We start from the raw sequence: 17,603 nt of genomic DNA on the forward strand, positions 1-17,603 counted from the left end.
TACAGTCATTTCTGAGTTTGTGGTTAATTGTATTTAATTGCAATAGCCCATATATGCAAATAAATGTTAATACAAAAATTAGATTTGAAATATTTAAACACATTCACACACCTTTCTTTATGACAAAGTTTAACGTACAAATAATTCAAGTAAACAAAAAGCAACGCATACAGAACAAATATATATAGAATACATTTAGCTTGAAGGCTGGCTAATTCGTAACCTGTCCCAGATAAAGCCAACGTGATGACGACACACGTGGGGCTGCGGTCACGTGACCCGTTTACCTGCGTGCAACCTGTTCTCTGCTGCGCCTCCGACTCGCCTTTCAAAGAAACATTGGAAAAGCTCGTCGTTTACTTTTTAAAGTCAAGTCTTTTTCCACTGGTTTTTTTCTGAGGAAACACTTCAAGCTACCACGAAACTCTCACGTTTCTTTTTTATTCGAGCTTTTTTTTTGAGTCTTTTTATTCGACGCGTTTGTGGACTTCGAACGAGGTCAGGCACCTGTTTCAAACAAGGAAGTCCAGGCTGGTTGAACCCGTCTGAGATAATAATGTCGGCGAGGCGTCTGTACATGGCCGTGAATTAGGTCGGTTGTCTATTCTGAAAGGCGAGTTTATTCCCCATGTTAATCCTATAATTACGTTTTGGACCGTAGCCTGCCATCTAAACGGGATAAATCTGCGTCCACCCTCTCCGAGACAAGGTGAGCCGAGTGTTGACTGTAAAGAAAACCTATCGACACAATGAGGATTTAAACTGCGGTATTGTAGTCTTTCATATACATCTACAGTAGAATAATTAATTAATAAATAAGTGTTTGTTATAACAACACAATCAAAGTTGTGTTGGCTTCACAGCAGGCTGTATGACATCATTACGTAACATTCAGTGAAACCTGTAAGTTTCACACTGTGTGTGTGTGTGTGTGTTTTCTTTTCGCCTTCATCTGTTTCAGATGGATATGTCTTTGGAGCCCAAGTATTCATCAGCCGAGAACGGCTCCATTGTTAACCTGGATGCACTGATCATCCCAGACCAGTCTGACTTCTCCAATATGACCATCATCCGGACGAGCAACGGCTCCCTCAGAGAAGACTACATGTTTTTAAACACACTGGCGGCTCAGGCCCTCTCCGGGATATTCGTCTGGTCCGCCTTGCTCATGACATGCCACCAGGTGAGTTTGTTTCCGCTTAATCATCAAGAATATTTAGAAAATATTGGAGGACAATCCCTCAACCGCATAACACGAGTGATTACAAATAGCCGAGGGCCTCGAAGCATTGCACTCGGTGGTGTAAATGTAATCACAGACGGTTGCCTGATGACACATTGAACCTCGCCGTGCCAAAAGACACAACACGCTCTTATATCCACAAAGGATGATTACCTGACAGCACGGCGTCGTGAGCTCATTGTCTCAGCGCACACCGCTTATTTCCATACTCGCCCTGGCATGTGTCTCATCTAGTCAGAAAGTATTCCAGGCAGGTATTGCTCTCTCTCTCTCTGCTGTGTGCTTGCACTTCCTCGCATACATTGTTGGGAACGTTTTGCTTAGTTTATAGTCGACTATGAGATTAAAATGGAAAATCCTTGAGCTGATTTTTAAAAGGGCAATAAATACACAGCTCTCACTCGCTGTATGTTTGAGTGGGAGAGAATCAGGAAGAATAAATGACTCCTGTGTGGGCGAGTTACCCACTGCGCAGATGATGGCTTATCATTATGGTTTTATCATTGGTAGAGAGCAATAGGGTGCCGTGTATTATCAGCAGGGAAATCAATTCGATATGGAGATAACATTTACAGCGGTATAAAGGATGAGGGTCTCGTCTTGCTCGCTGTGGTTTTAATGGCGTACAGATGTTATACTTCACAGTTTTAGTCGATTGTATAACCCTGGAATTGAGACCGAATCAATCCAAGTCGTACGCCTGGATCGTATTTATTATCAACACTACGCAGTCATAACTGTCTGTATTTTAGTGTGATTAATGCAAGTTGTTATTCTTTTGGTACCTTTTTTTCTACAAAGCATAAACATGTTGCTGCCTGTGAGTATGAAAACAATCTGTGTTTAGGGGTTCGGGACTCGATATCCAGCAAATTGGTTTCTATCGTTTTTAATACAGTACCCGTTTGGCCAAACAAGAGACATTTTAATTGAAGAAATAAATAGCGAGCCAAACCGCAGGGAGAATAGATGAAGCAGGTGTTTGCAACGGGCATCTCCTCGGACACGGGGAGAATAAAATGATCTACAGGTCTAGTGTTGCAATGCTGCTGGTGTTTCATCTGACTTTGCTCTAGAGGATTGCTATAGACTCCCAAACTCACCTTCTGAATACTAAACGAGGAAAGACGATGACCTTACATCCTCTCTGCTGTAAAGTCGGCAATGCTTTTTGAGCCTTTGCACTTGTATTCTGGATTAAGAGCAACAGTGTACTCTCATGGTGGGCTGCATGGCACATTTAGGTACATATATGGATTAAACAGTGATGCCTATTGTGTTAGAAATGGTGGCTCCTCCATGTCTCCTGGCAGCCGATGCAGAAATGCATCCGAGCTCGACTTGAAGCCATTATTCAGCAAACGACTGTGCAGTACTGTCGGGTCAGCTGTGTGGAGTCAAGAAGGATGTCGTTGGCTTTTCTGGCTTTTCAGGTAAATTGAGGACATTAGTCTCCGGTCTGCTTCACTTCACACGTAGAGATGGCCAAATGCATCACGCACACCCCCCGCCCTCGCAGTAATCAGGCTTTAATGGGCATTTAATCAAGCCCAATGCGTCTAGCAGAGTGAGACTCTGGATGTTGTTTAGTTTTATTTTACGAATGAGGGATTTTGGAAATTAAAATGGTCACACCCACCCAAATAAGCAATTTGCATTGACGTCCGAGCTGATGTCTTCGTATTTCTCGTTTTGCAAACAGTCCAAAACTTAAAAAGAAAAGCAGGAACTCATCAGATTTGAGAAATTAGAGATGTCTGTCATTTTCGCTTGAAAAATAACCATCATTACAATCGTTAATATTCCTTCAATATACTAAACCATTCATTGTTTTATCAATCTGTTGACTTTCTTAAGTTAACTAATAGGTCGTCAGCATCTTGGTTCGCTGAGAAACTTTTAGTAGGTTAGCGATTACATTTGTTCTAATTTTGTAATTTTTTTTTTACATGGGCGCTTTATGAGTCCTCAGTCACTACTTGAAAAAGATTGCAACGTTCGTGGCATCACAATAAAATTCACTATACGTTTTGGTCTGTAATAAGCGCTACATAAACAATCTGCAGAGGGACATTGATGAAACTATTTCATAGGTTTTCCTATTAAATATGCTAATTGTTTGGTTGAAGAGATCCTATGAGCATTAGTCAGATATGAATTTAGTAACGCAAGCATGCATTAGATTCACTGGCTTATAGAGCATTCAAGTATTTCTATTCCATGTTGTCGTTGGCTCAGAGGTGTTGTTGTTTTCCTTCAGATTTATGTTGCAACAGCTTTGTTTTTGATGTGTTAACATTGTTGAGATTAGCTGCGGTCATATTGGTGTTACATAAGAGGGTGCAGTTTGACAGCGCTCGCTGCAGACATATAGATTGTTAAGTGCTGGATTTGCTTGATGCCAGAATGGATTAACTCAACACTCATTACAAGGAATTTAAAAATCATTATATCATGTGTTTATTTAGCCATGACTAAAGAATAAAGGCGTAACGATGCACACGGGTCACGGCGCGGTTCTCACCCTGGTTAAGGACTCTCGGTTCGGAACAGCCGGGAAAACAAATGCATTTATATTGAGCAGACTATAGTGACGGCAGCATTCTGGATCAACTGGAGGGACCTAAGAGTCTTATTAGAGCAGCCTGAGAATAAGGAGTTGCAGTAATCCAGTCTAGAAGTAACGAACGCGTGAACCAGCTTTTCTGCATCTTTTTGAGACCAAATGTGTCAGATTTTTAAAAATATTACGTAGATGAAAGAACGGCGTCCTTGAGATTTGCTTCACGTGAGACTTAAAGGACAAGTCCCGATCAAAGATAACGCCGAGATTCTTTACAGCGGTGTTGGCTGCCGGGTCAATGCCGTCTACAGACGCCACATCACCAGATAATTGATCTCTGAGGTGTTCAGGGCCGAGTAAAATAACTCGCACACAAAATAAACCATGTGCATCAGAAGGAGTGTTTTAATTACTTCCACCACGACATATCTAAACTGCATGTGTGTGTGTTCATATTGTCTGCGCTTGTATCTGAAGTTATTGTTGTACAATAGGTGTGGCCAACAGGAAAGAGGCTGGAATGTCTTTGGCACCATTGAAAATGGGACTCGAGTGATCTCCCTTGACTTTATTCACCCCTGCCGCCGTGTTTCATAGCGACGGATCGCACAGAGCAGTCGATACAAGATGAAATAAATGAAAGAACATTTTTGATTGTTGAGGATCCATCACGTTCACAGCCACGCGGTTTATGTTGCGTTTGCATTGTTGCTATAGTATGTCAGTTTCTACTTTTTATTTCTTCAGTTACCTCGTTGTTTAATCTATAATGACTCTTAACAGGGAATTAGGAATGGTTCTTGTTTACTTATGTTGTCCGCATGCTTTGCTTCTGTATTTTCAGATCTACACACACCTTCGGTCCTACACCGTCCCCAATGAGCAGCGCTACATCATCCGCATCCTGTTCATTGTGCCAGTCTATGCCTTCGATTCTTGGCTCAGCCTGCTCTTCATCAGCAACGACCAGTATTACGTCTACTTTGATTCTGTTCGAGACTGCTACGAAGGTACGGCTCACGAGAACGCTCGCCCCGACACTATTTGCACTTTTTTTTTTTTTTACACGGCTGCCAGGAAATGATCGACAAGGAACCGACCAAACTGGTTTGTTCTGTAGATGGACCTCTTGATTTGAGGCGTTGTACTTCTAGGAGGAGTCAGGAACATCTTTTTTTTGTGTCCCAGTTTTTGCACTTTGAAAATGAGAAGAAACGAATATATAATGTACGTTTTCTTAATGTATTGGTAAATCTGCAATGATTTTCAAGATTCAAATATTATAGTTCAGTTTCCTTTTGTCATTGTACTTCACCATTGGTGAGGTGAATCATATGCAAAATGGGTTGCAAGTAATTTAAGAAAAGGGGAATTAGAAAATACATTATTCAGGAGATTAGTTTACAGTTTGCAGGCCAATTTTGTGGCAGATTGATAAATGCAGCGCATCAGAAGGCATTATGACTGGAACAGCACCAGCGGCAGCGGCTAAAACATAATGAACCTTCTCTCGGCTGGACACCATTAGCTTCATTTAATCCCTCTTTAAATAGCAACAAAGGATTAGGAAGGAGTTTCCAAGACACAGAGCCCTTGGAAGCGTCTTAATGAAAGGACTGAAACTTTTATTGTTCCAAAAAGTAAGACTAATTATTTTTATCATGTGGATGTGTAATTTAAAAAAAAACATGCCGTGGTTCATGGGTTTTATGAAGTAAACCCGTGTGGATGTATGATTTAAAAAATCATGTCATTGTACATGGATTTTAAGAAGTAACTCTTCTCTTTCTGTTGCAGCGTTTGTCATTTACAATTTCCTGAGCCTGTCCTTTGAGTATCTGGGAGGAGAGAGTGGAATCATGTCGGAGCTCCGAGGGAAGTCCATCCAGTGAGTGCCCTCCTTCCAATTCATACACGTACACAGTGCTTTGGTTTGGTATCAGCTTGAAGATTATCTTCCCTTTTTAGCTCAATTTGGACAAATTCCGCTATGGTTTTGTCTTCCCACAAGGTGCAAGGTGCGTCCTTGAATTATCATTTGCCGTGAGCGACACCGTGGCAGAGCAAGAAGCGAGTACGTTCTTAATCTGTGAATCTTATCCTTTTATCTTGGAGCTCGTGACCGGCCTCAGACGGCGTGTGCTCATGTTCTTAAGACGCCGGTGACGGTGCATTCTACAGCTTCAGGAAGAAATCGGTGCACTGCCTCGTTGTAACACGCCCTAGGGTTTTCAAATGTTGTGGATAGTTCTGTAGCGTGTTGAGGTTCAGGTCGAGCATGTATTAATGAGATCGCACAGTTTAGTTGTTAGCGTGTTAGAAACATGGTCTCCGCAATTTGACCTACTCCTTTTCTGATAAATATCAACATAAGCTTCAGTTTAATATGTCATGTTCCCATTAATGAACTTGATTAAGTGGGATATTCCTCAATAATACATCCCGGATGTACACGGCTTCTGTGGGAATTAAAACGGAGCAAGAGACGCTTTGGCTCCCAAAACCCAATTTGTTTCTCAAATTCAATTTGACTGAATAACCAAGCTCTCATCGGCATACGAGGGTATGATCAGTAATCTACAATTATGGAAACGATTAACATAATTAGACGTGTCGACATTAGGCTATTCAATTATTGTGTTTGTCTGACAGGTATTCGTTTAGAAAATTAAAAATGTAATGCATGTTTATTTTTAATGAACTCTGGATTGTAAACAAACGGGACACACCTTTTTTGAAAATGCTTTTTTATCACAAATAGAAATACAAAATGTAAACGCTATTTGGTCGTGAAAGCCAAGTTGACCGACTTCCCCCCCCAAGACGAGTCACGGAGACGATCTGAGCCGGAGCCCTCGCTGTCATAACCTATGCGGGGCTCGGGGCTAAGGGCCCCAGCGGAAGCCTCCGGAGGTTCCATCATGCACAGGCGTGCACTGCCAAGAGAGGCGGTGCTTAATGCCCGGAGACAGCGGCCTTTAAAGCGGCAGCGTTTATGCTGCATATACCAACCGAGAGGTTGAGGCGCTCCTGCCCACGCAGCAGGTTGAGTTCTTCTCTCATTTCACTCTCTTGTCTCTCACTCGCCGACGAGGATGAGATGCGAGCTGTGTTGTTGTTTCTAAGTGGAAACGGTAGACTCTTCGAGTCGTAGAGCTTAATATATAAATAATTAAAATCGGAGAATTATGACCCGGCGAGGAAACCGAGAGTGCAAATGAAAACATGAGTCCCCCCCCAGGAAAAAAATTGGCAAGGGGTTGGCGAGTAAACCTAATCCTCCTCTCTGCTTCTTCCAGGCTCAGCCAATCAGCAGAGTGTGTCTCACCAGTTTGTTTATTTCTTTTACTGCACTTTCTTCTCATTAATTCTCTAAACACTCGCATTCCGAAATTGCCAATTAATCAAAATTAAGCTGACTGCTCACAATATGGTGTAAGAAGCTTGTTAATGTTTTTTATTTAGCTCTAAATAACTCCCAAGTTGGGATTTTGTCACGTAGGCCGCTTTCCAGGAATAATATAGTCTCAATTTGTTGACATTTTGGGCTATGTTTTACATTGTACATTTTATTAGTTTATTTTTTTATATATTTCTGCTCCTGGATGCGTGAAGTAAATGATGTCGTACAAATATTTGGAACATATCTTAATACATTGCGTAGAACTGAGTTAAAGCAGTTAGAAACTGGATAAAGCGGTTATAACTATTAATCAGTTAAATATATTTGTTGTCTATAACTTAACAGTGTCCCTCTATGGATTCCTATACAAAAATTACAAAATCAATTTCTATTTGATTCATTGATGAAACGACGTTAAAACATTTACGCAATCACGTTTCTTGGCGTAGCTACGAAGTACCTGTGTTTGTATTTGACATGTCACTCAATACATACTTTAACCTGCTTCTGCTTTGTGATGCTGAATGTTTGCGTGTGGACGGCTCATCACTTCCTGTTGCCTTCTCAGGTCAAGTTGTCTGTACGGTACCTGCTGCCTCGCCGGAAGCAGCTACTCCATCGGCTTCTTGAGATTCTGCAAACAGGTGAGCCTCGCCCGCTCATCTCTTCACTAGAGACGCTCCTTTTGACCACTGAGATGAATGTACGCCGACTGGAAATAAGAATGCCAAACGGTCTTCGATGTTGCGTTGTTGATTGTCATTCTGCTCAGATCTCCAGACTGCTTAAAAATTACCGCTTTTAGAATCGTCTGTGTGCTTTTCAGAGGATAAAATCCTCTGGTTTAAGAAAAGAAAGAAGAAGGGAATCAAAACCAACTGAGGCGAGAGAATAAACACAGAGAGGTGATGTGAGCTGTCAGCGCAGCGCTCTGGCCCATTGTCTTGGGATGTTGCACCAGCATAACGCTGATTTAAAAAAATATATATATACAAAATATATAGGGGAATTGTGATCTCACGTGAAATGTTTCTCAAGAGAAAATGCGACAAGTTCTCTCTTGTGGCATATCTGAAACAAATCGTGTATAGAGGATATTTGTTAGAGGACAATTATAGAGCCGCACGGTACATTTCACATTGTAGCATAACCCCCCCCCCCCCCCATTGTCACCTCGCTTTGTTGGAGTTTGCTGGGCCCATGACCCGATTAGGATATTCTTTCACTCCCCAAATGGAGACATTCAGTAAAGGTGTTTTGAATTATTTTCCTTGAATTCAAGTTACAAATTAAATATGCCTTTTTCGAAACTTTTATAGATCACAACGCTAATAATAATGTGCAAAGATAATAATAATAAAAAATCTATTTGTTTGTATTTCATGTAAAAATCTCATCCTCTTTTTTTCCCCCTGTGAATACCATATTGCGCTTAATTTAAAGTCTGCCCACTTTTTAGCCGTCCAATCAAATGCTAATGTTCCGTTTCAGTGTGAAACACACACAAGAGAATCTAAAGACGCTCTTATTTCCATTTCACTAGGACTTTAAAGGGAAGAACAGCAGCCAGAATACACAAGCGGTTGATGTAGAAAATTAAACCAATGTATTGACATCAGTTTTTATCTGAGTTTCAAAGCAGGAAATAAAGATGCAGGAGTGGACAGCTAAGTGTTCGGATGACAGTACAAGCAGTGACCTCATGGGCAGATACATCAATGCGTCTGTAATTGTCTGTGTTGTAATACCCAATCTACAAAGTTTCCGTTTAATGGAACTCAGAGAAATGTTAAAAGCAGTTATGTGGATGGTTGCCACCAGCAAAGTGAACTCTGATGTGGTGCAAGATCAGAGCAGAACGAAGATGCTTCGGGTCCTTTCAAGCTGTGAAATGATTTAGTATTGTGATGGGGAAACGCCGGCAGGCTGCTCACCAAATAAAAGTCAAATCTGGTGAACGTAACCGATGTGCGTGTCCTCTTAAATTCACACAATCTTTTAATGCAGCAGTTTAAAATGTAGAGCTATTTATTTTGTGTCAGTTGACACTGACGCTCGCGTGCAGCTTCGTACTCAAGTATATTAATAGATTTGTGTGCGGTTATTAAATCCATTAATTTGAAGCCGAAACGGTGGTTGGCTTTTAATCTACTGGTATCGTGACCATGATTTGTGTTTGGAATATTAAGCACGTCAGGAGATGATTTGCTTTGAAGCTTTTGCTACTGACAGTTTTTGCTTTTCCCCTTTTCCTGTTCTCGTGGCAGCCTGTCGCCTCCATAGACTCAAAGTTATCTAAATGATTACAGATGTCATTTTTTTCAAGCCCACGACCGATAACTTCGGCCGTTCAAGAGAGCCTCCGTCTGGCTAGTCAAGTCAAACACTCCTTGTTTGGTGCTTTCAAGTGCAGCAACGGGGATGGGAGTTTTGAGCGACCTCTGTCAAGTTGGTTGGTTCAGGCTTCAACACCCAACGCAGAGGACACCTGTCCTCCAGAGTTGAACTGCATGCAGGTCGACGTTCCCCTTTTAAAACTTTCATAACGGATGCATTCAATATATTTCATAATTACCTTTTTAATTAAGGTCTTTTAAATATGTGTTTGACATTCAGAAATATGCTTATTTGCTTACTTGCTGTTAATTGGATGAACAATATTGAAACATCTTTCATATCTGTCCTTTAAGTAAAGGCTGCAGCCATTCATCTTTTTGTTTTAATTGTATCTTTATGTAATCAGCCGGTCTCATTGAGATTCAAATCCATTAACCTAGAAGGACATTTACTGAATCATTCACAAGAACACAACAAGCAAAATGGAAACGACACAACAACATATTAAGTACAACGTGTAAAACTGTTAAAAGAATCATGTAAAACATCAGTTAATAAAGATTCAAAATCTCCCAGAGGAACACGAGACGGAGTTTAGAGGCAGTTTGCGGTTAATTCAATTAAAAAGGTGAGAAGCACGACAAGCCAGTACTGCCAACATTGGTGCATACATGAGTGATCGCTGAGGTTAAGTGGCTACTGGATCGCTGCTGTAGTGACAACATTTAAATGAGAGGAACAGAGGAGCTTTATAAAGGAATAACGTGAGGTGGTTATTTTTTTGTCTTGACTGCAAGAAGATCCATCCAACCAATATACAGGACTGTCTCAGAAAATTAGAATATTGTGATAAAGTTCTTTATTTTCTGTAATGCAATTAAAAAAACAAAAATGTCATGCATTCTGGATTCATTACAAATCAACTGAAATATTGCAAGCCTTTTATTCTTTTAATATTGCTGATTATGGCTTACAGCTTAAGAAAACTCTAAAATCCTATCTCATAAAATTTTAATATTTCCTCAGACCAAGTAAAAAAAAAGATTTATAACAGCTGAGTGTTTGTCAAGGCTCAGGAAACCCTTGCAGGTGTTTCGAGTTAATTAGACAATTCAAGTGATTTGTTTAATACCCTACTAGTATACTTTTTCATGATATTCTAATATTTAGAGATAGGATATTTGAGTTTTCTTAAGCTGTAAGCCATAATCAGCAATAAATCAGAATAAAAGGCTTGCAATATTGCAGTTGATTTGTAATGAATCCAGAATGCATGACATTTTTGTTTTTTTAATTGCATTACAGAAAATAAAGAACTTCATCACAATATTCTAATTTTCTGAGACAGTCCTGTATATATATATATATTTATTGTTTAACTGGTTATATCTTATTTGAGTGTGCTGCACTACTATATATATATATATATATATGTGTATGTTTATATATATATATGTTTGTATATATATGTTTATATATGTTTTGCTTGTTGGCTCAATGCCAACAAGCAAAACACTCAAATATATATATATAATCTCCTTCTTTTTTTTTTTACATGAAACCTTTTAAAGAGCGTTTTGCTTGTTGGCATTGAGCAGTTCCAGATATGTTTTCAGGTTATGAGACGTGAAAACAGATCCCGCCGCTCCTCTTCATCCCTCCGCTTCCTTTTCGTGGTGTCCTTGCTTGCCTAGGTGTCTCCTTTCTGAATTGTAATGTGTTCTCCAGGCGACTCTCCAGTTCTGCGTCGTCAAACCCATCATGGCCATCATCACCATCATCCTGCAGGCCTTTGGCAAATATCACGACGGAGATTTTAAGTGAGCCTCACCTCCCTCTTTCCATTTCACTCTTTTATTCATCTCACGCAGTCCATGTCATCGCCAGCAGGCTTGTGGGCTGTTTATGTGCTCCATGGAAATAATTTTTCAAAATGAAGATAATTGTGTCACATTTGGCACGATGAAGATGTTTCGAATTTTAAATGGTTTAATTTCAGACAAAGTGCTGGGATCAAAGTTTCCTGTGGGAGTCTGCAGGTACTTTGCTGCAGCTCGTCTCAGTCGTGTCCCACATAGTCACGTCCTCTGGCTGTTGTTGGTATTGCAAAAAGTAATGAAAGGTTTTATTTTATATATGGACTAAAGAAACTATATTTCCTAATAATTTTTTCCCAGATGTAATAAGTGTCTTGACACGAAGACACTTTAATTCGTTTTGTATGCTGCACTCCGTAAAGCCCAATATTCTAAAGGAAGATGGATTGTTTAATTTCATGCCTTTTACTCTGAATGCGGTACAAAGACGGGGAGGCAAATTGCAGACTGACAAACTCAAATTTTCGTGTATTTGCGGTCGCGTACCAGATGAGACTCTAAGGGTCCCAAAAGAATATAGAGAGGGTAATGAATCAATAAAATTGTCTTTTAGCGTGTAATCAAAAGCTATAAAAATCTGCAGCCCATAAACTGCCTGATATTTCTTCAGGTGCTCTTCGGCGCCTCTCGGCTCAGCGTCTCTTTCTGAAGATTCAGCTGTGACGCTTTGTGTTTTTTATTATTTTTAATGACTACGAAGAAGCACCGAGTTCAACAAGGGCTCGCGACTATCAGCTGGATATAATTTCCCTCTTACTATCGAGCTAAAAGATCGACGAGACTTAAATTCTTATTCCTCCATATACATCAACAGCAAAAAATTAGCAGGCAAAAAATTCTCAGGCATAAATAACTTGTCTTATTTCATGTCTTTCTTTAAGCCCTGTGGCAAGACCCGGATTATTCGCTGATTGTTTACTTCTACGCTTTTAGCCAACCATGCACACTATGGATGGGAGTAATTAGGGTAGTCACAGCTGAGGCTTCAGAGAAGCTCTCTGGAATGCAAAGAGGGTAGAAAGGCAGCCTGACAATGAAATATAGACGAGTCCGCCTGTTTACCAAATGCATCCTGGGAATAAGGACGAGGACAAACGGGCTCTAATAAATGTTTCATGTAAGAGGATAACAGGGCTGTACTTCCAGTTTAAAAAATGGCATTTTAGCTGCCATTCTTTTTCTCCATTCAGCCCAAAGTAATAAATGGATAAAAAAAACATGAATAAATGATGGTTGTCAAAGATATGGAAGTCATATGATTTGCCCAAATTTGTAATGACGTGACTTTCCTGTCTCCGTTTCTGCGCAGCATAAATGGAGGATACCTCTACATCTCCATCATCTACAACTTCTCCGTCAGCCTGGCCCTCTACGCTCTCTTCCTCTTCTTCTTCGCGACCAGTGACCTGCTCCGGCCGTACGAACCGGTGCTGAAATTCCTCACCATCAAATCCGTCATCTTCTTATCCTTCTGGCAAGGTGAGCTTCACCCGGTCGCTCTTTTTCTGTGTCCGTACATAAAAGTATGCGTTTCTGAATTATTATTATTATTTTATTTTTTTAACTGCTTTTTTGTTGTTGTTGTTGTAGGAATGCTCCTCGCCATCCTGGAGCGCTGCGAGGTCATACCCAACGTGCTCTTCATCGATGGACAAGAGGTCGGCGCCGGCACCGTGGCAGCGGGCTGGCAGAACTTCATCATCTGCATCGAAATGTTCTTTGCTGCCATCGCCCTCCGATACGCCTTCACCTGCACCGTCTACCAGGAGAAGAAATTGGACGTGTCGGGTAAGTGTGCGTCACCTCCTGCCCCCCTCCGGTTCTCCCCCACAGAATGAAGGCTCACACTGGCTTGGAAGTGTGAGCAACAGTGATTGCATTCCTGAGCTTTTGGCAGCCGGTTAGTCGAGTCAAACCGACTTTTAAAGTTCTCTGTTTTACCTGATGCTCCACCTGAATGTCCACATGGTTCCACGGTTGTACTTTAAATAAATGTAGTGCTGTCATAATCAGTGTCTTGCAGGTTGGGAGGGTCTCATGCAGCAATATTCTCTTAAATATCTTTATTTTCTATAAATCTTTTGAGAGAAATAAGGAAAGTTAATGCCCTATTCAACAAACGTTCTTACACACGTGTGCTGAATGATGGTCCACTTTGATCATACATTGGGGGGGTGTCGCTTTTTCGTTGTATTAACATAAGTAACACTCTCTAAACAGGATATAAATTCACATACTGAAACATCTAAAACTATTAGAATTGGAGCAACGCCAGCGAAAGAAAGTCGATACTGGTGTTACAGGAGATTCAAAAAGCATTGAAGAGGAGTACGTCAGCCATTCAGAATCCTAATGGTGATTAAATATAAGTGATATATGGTGAGTGCGAAACAAAATGTGAAACCGTGAGGGAGCGGCACCCCTTTGACATCAGCGCTGCTTGCAAGTAAAAAGACGAATGGAAGCCACGGGAAGAGCCTTCCGCGGCGATATCCATCATGTTCCCCCGCTGCAGTAAACCCGGTGTTCCCCGGAGCTGCTGAACACGCAGCCGCTCTGGAGGTGATCAGGAGAGCTGGAACCTTAATGCCTCTACTTGATATCACTTCTTTTATTATCAAGATGAAACCTCGGGGAGGTGAAGGGACAGAAGGATTGGTTAAAGTATAATAATGGTTCTTCGAAGTGTTTGACGGCTTTATTATTTCATTTGTTTTACTTTCTTTTTCCAGTCATCTATTCCCCACTGCAACGGAACTTTTTGACGCCATTCACACTGAACTTCAGCTGGTGCACACCCACCCTCAGGTGTTGTGTGTGACTGCAGATAAAACCAGACCTCTGGTTTACCCTCCCTCTGCTTCACCCTCCCTCTGCTTCAGTCCTCTGAGAGTCGCCAGTAAGGAGAGACTCAGCAGAGCGCCTAAGTGCCCTGGATACCCACCCACCCACTCCACCCACAACCCCACCTTGCCCTTCTCTTTGCCACCTCCATAAGCCGATCTAGACGGCACTGCCGGTGACCCTGAAATGGAAGGCTGTGGATGTTGGCCCACTTTTTATTTTATTTTTTTGCAGTTGTGGGCAAAATCCAACCTGGGTCCCAGCAGGGGGGCTAAGGGACCATCAGTGAGGAGGATGCCTGTGGCTGAATTGTGTGTTTGGTCAATTTATGAACTGCAGACAGTGAAGAAGTCCATGATGAAAGAAAGACATCATGCTTAATTATTTTTATTTTTTTTACCTACCAATCAAATATTACAGCTATAATGTTTCACAAAGGTTAGTTTTAGTACCAGCTTGCCAAAAAGATAATTAATTGATAAACCAAATTAATTTGACATGTCATTAAGTCATTTATGGAGGAAAACACGGGAAAAACATTTTGTTCTGGAATATTAATTTACTGTATTATAATTTTTTATGACATATCTCGTTTTTTAATGTTTTATCTACACCTCTAAATCAGCACTTTATGCATTATATTGTATTTCTTCCATTTATTCAAAACCGAAATTCTGAGTTTTATACAAGGTCTACGACGCTGGGCTGTTTTTTGGGCTGCGAAAAGTTGCCAGGCAACCGAAGGAAACTCCAGGAAGTAACTGTCGAGCCATCCTTTCATTTAAAGCTCCGACATCGCAGTCCGTGCATGACTATCTAATCGATCACCTCCCTAACCTCCTTTTGCTCCTACAGAAAACCAGCCGCCAATGCACAGCATCTCCAGCGGTCTGAAGGAAACCATAAACCCAGCAGACATGGTGCAAGATGCCATCCACAACTTCTCCCCAGCCTACCAGCAGTACACCCAGCAGTCCACGCAGGAGGTCGTCCAGCCCAGCAACAACGGGAAAGTGGCCGCGGGCAGCAAGAGCTCCCGCAAGTCTGACAAATTCATGCTGATCACCTCTGATGATGAATTATAGCCCTTTTTCTCTTTTAATCCAGCAAGATCCAGATGTTTGGGTCCGTGCCACCCATATCTCTGACCCCCTGGGGAAACAGCTGTATCGCACAGAGCTGGATTGAATCCAGGTGTTTCATTGTCATGTTCCTCGTATTTAAGATGGACTGCTTGCTTCTGTCCTGTTTTAATGAATAAATTAAAGCAGCGAGAGGAGGAAGAAATGTAATAGTAGTTTTAAAATGCATAGCTCAACGACCAGAGAACTCACCTGTCTTCATCTCCTTTGGTAATAATCTCAGGAAGACGACGTGTCACCTTCACGGTATCGGGAGACATCTGGAGCATGTGCAATTTCTTTAAATCAAGCCGCTGCATCTTCAGCATGTTCCCCCCCCCCCCCCCCCCCCCCCGTCGTAACTTTCTGATTCGGTCATTGTGCCGGCGCTCGTTCTCCGGCCGCCCTGAAGTGCGTTCCCTCTGATTCATGTCGGCTTTCAAAGAGGACGTTATTAATATGTGACTTCGAGAGGGAAGCGGGGGAAGCCAGCGGTGGCTGGGAATGACACTTTATGGACCGTCTCTCGCATCTGCTTGTTTGAAGTGTGTGCCGAGCGTTTCCCAAGGCCCGGTTTCCTGACAAATGGGACGATTTTTTTGAACGGAGACTCATTCGTTTTGGAGCGGGCACTTCAAACCGCAGGCTGTACCACTTCGCCGTCCTTTTGTATTCGCCGTGGCGAGGACAAATTGGATGAACCCGTCTCCTCCAAAGTGGGGGTTCTAGTCTTCTCGTTAATTTTTCCCAGCATGCTAAAGAGTTTTAATTCAGTGCAACCAGACAGCCGTTCGATTACCGCCTTGTTTCGTCAGTGTTTGGCAGAACCTGTTCACATCATTATTTGTGTTTTTATGATTCCATGTCCCAGGGATTATGAAGCGTACACCGAATTTGATTGGTGTAAATCATATTTTCTGTTTTTATTTTAAAAAATAACTGTTTTGGATTTTAAATTGGGAAGATTTTAATGTGTTTTTTTATTTTATTTTTTAGACAACCAGATATTCTGTGTGGTGGAGAAGTAGCTCAACAAATTTGTGTGTGTGTGTGGAGAGACTTTGTAGTTTCTTCTCCCGCTTAGTTTTTTTAAATTTAGAAATGCTATGTTGATGTGACATGGGAGACGTAAAGCTTAAGTACATTATTGGAAACGACTTTTTTCATGGGTTGTTTGCATTTTCATACCTTGTGCCAATTATAGCTGTCTTTCTGGGAAAGCTGAAATCAATGTTGGGTTCAAGAATATAATTAACTTTTGTGTCTTTAGTCCTATTTTTGTTTTGTGTAACTTGAACCGAGTGAGTCTGCACTTCTAGAGGAGATCAAAAGCTTTATTTGAAAAAACCAAAACCCCAAAAGACAAATTTTTAGAATAATACCATTCTTTAAAATCAAGAGTAGAAACAAATAGACTTTATTTGTACATGAGGGTAGTTCATTGAGAAAACATGTAAATAAATGACTGTAAAATAAAAATAATTTAGATGTTTTTTTTTTATTCAATGAAATAAATTAGAAAATATATATGCGCAGAGTGATGACTTTGTTATGGGTACATACTCAGTTTATGCTGCCTTATTATGATCTTTGTTTGGCCTCAACATGTTTTGAGACTAGAAACAGGAAACCATGAACATCGAAATACAAACGCTTCTGTTAAACTAACATGTAATGTTTTTCACCCACAACGCTATTATACATGCTCCACTCCTTCTATTATGGAGCTTCTTCTGAATTTATAGTAAAAACCTCATTTTAATCTAGAGTACTAAAACTGACTCTACACGTCTAAAGTTGAATACTGTAGGTTGTTGAACTGGCGAAGCTGGTCTTATTTAATCAGACGGGTTTTATGGACAGATTTTTAAATTAAAACCTTGAATACATAGTCGAGTTGCACAAGAAACCTCATTTCCATGCATTTGCATTGTTATGGTTCATAAACATGTCGAATAACCACTGATGTCTATAAACGGCTCCACTATACTTGGTTGGATAACGAGATTCACCTGCAGGAAGAGACTTATCCGTGTTAGGTAATGTTTCTGCTTCTTCTCGCCCGTATAATTTATGGTTATTTACACATCTGCTTACAATTCAGCATAAAAGTGGCTTGTAGAAAATGTACATTATCAGAATATTTGCTTGTGGTAAACTAGCCTAAGTGTGTTAGAGCTTGAGTAGACCTGTGCTGGCTCGCACTGGATGAAGG

General features: G+C 40.9%; 1 protein-coding gene across 1 annotated transcript; it reads left to right on the forward strand.

Moving 5' to 3' along the window:
• Nucleotides 1-294: 294 nt before the first annotated feature.
• Nucleotides 295-16,880, forward strand: tmem184a (transmembrane protein 184a). The gene is made up of 9 exons (XM_056406800.1): nucleotides 295-709; nucleotides 962-1,183; nucleotides 4,651-4,816; nucleotides 5,604-5,694; nucleotides 7,778-7,853; nucleotides 11,275-11,366; nucleotides 12,733-12,902; nucleotides 13,014-13,211; nucleotides 15,123-16,880. Exons 2-9 carry the CDS (start codon nucleotides 962-964, stop codon nucleotides 15,350-15,352), a joined length of 1,245 nt encoding a protein of 414 aa, XP_056262775.1. The 5' UTR covers nucleotides 295-709; the 3' UTR covers nucleotides 15,353-16,880.
• The last annotated feature ends 723 nt before the right edge of the window (nucleotides 16,881-17,603 follow it).

Source organism: Pseudoliparis swirei, chromosome 23, assembly GCF_029220125.1.
Source record: "Pseudoliparis swirei isolate HS2019 ecotype Mariana Trench chromosome 23, NWPU_hadal_v1, whole genome shotgun sequence".
Lineage (NCBI taxonomy): Eukaryota > Metazoa > Chordata > Actinopteri > Perciformes > Liparidae > Pseudoliparis > Pseudoliparis swirei.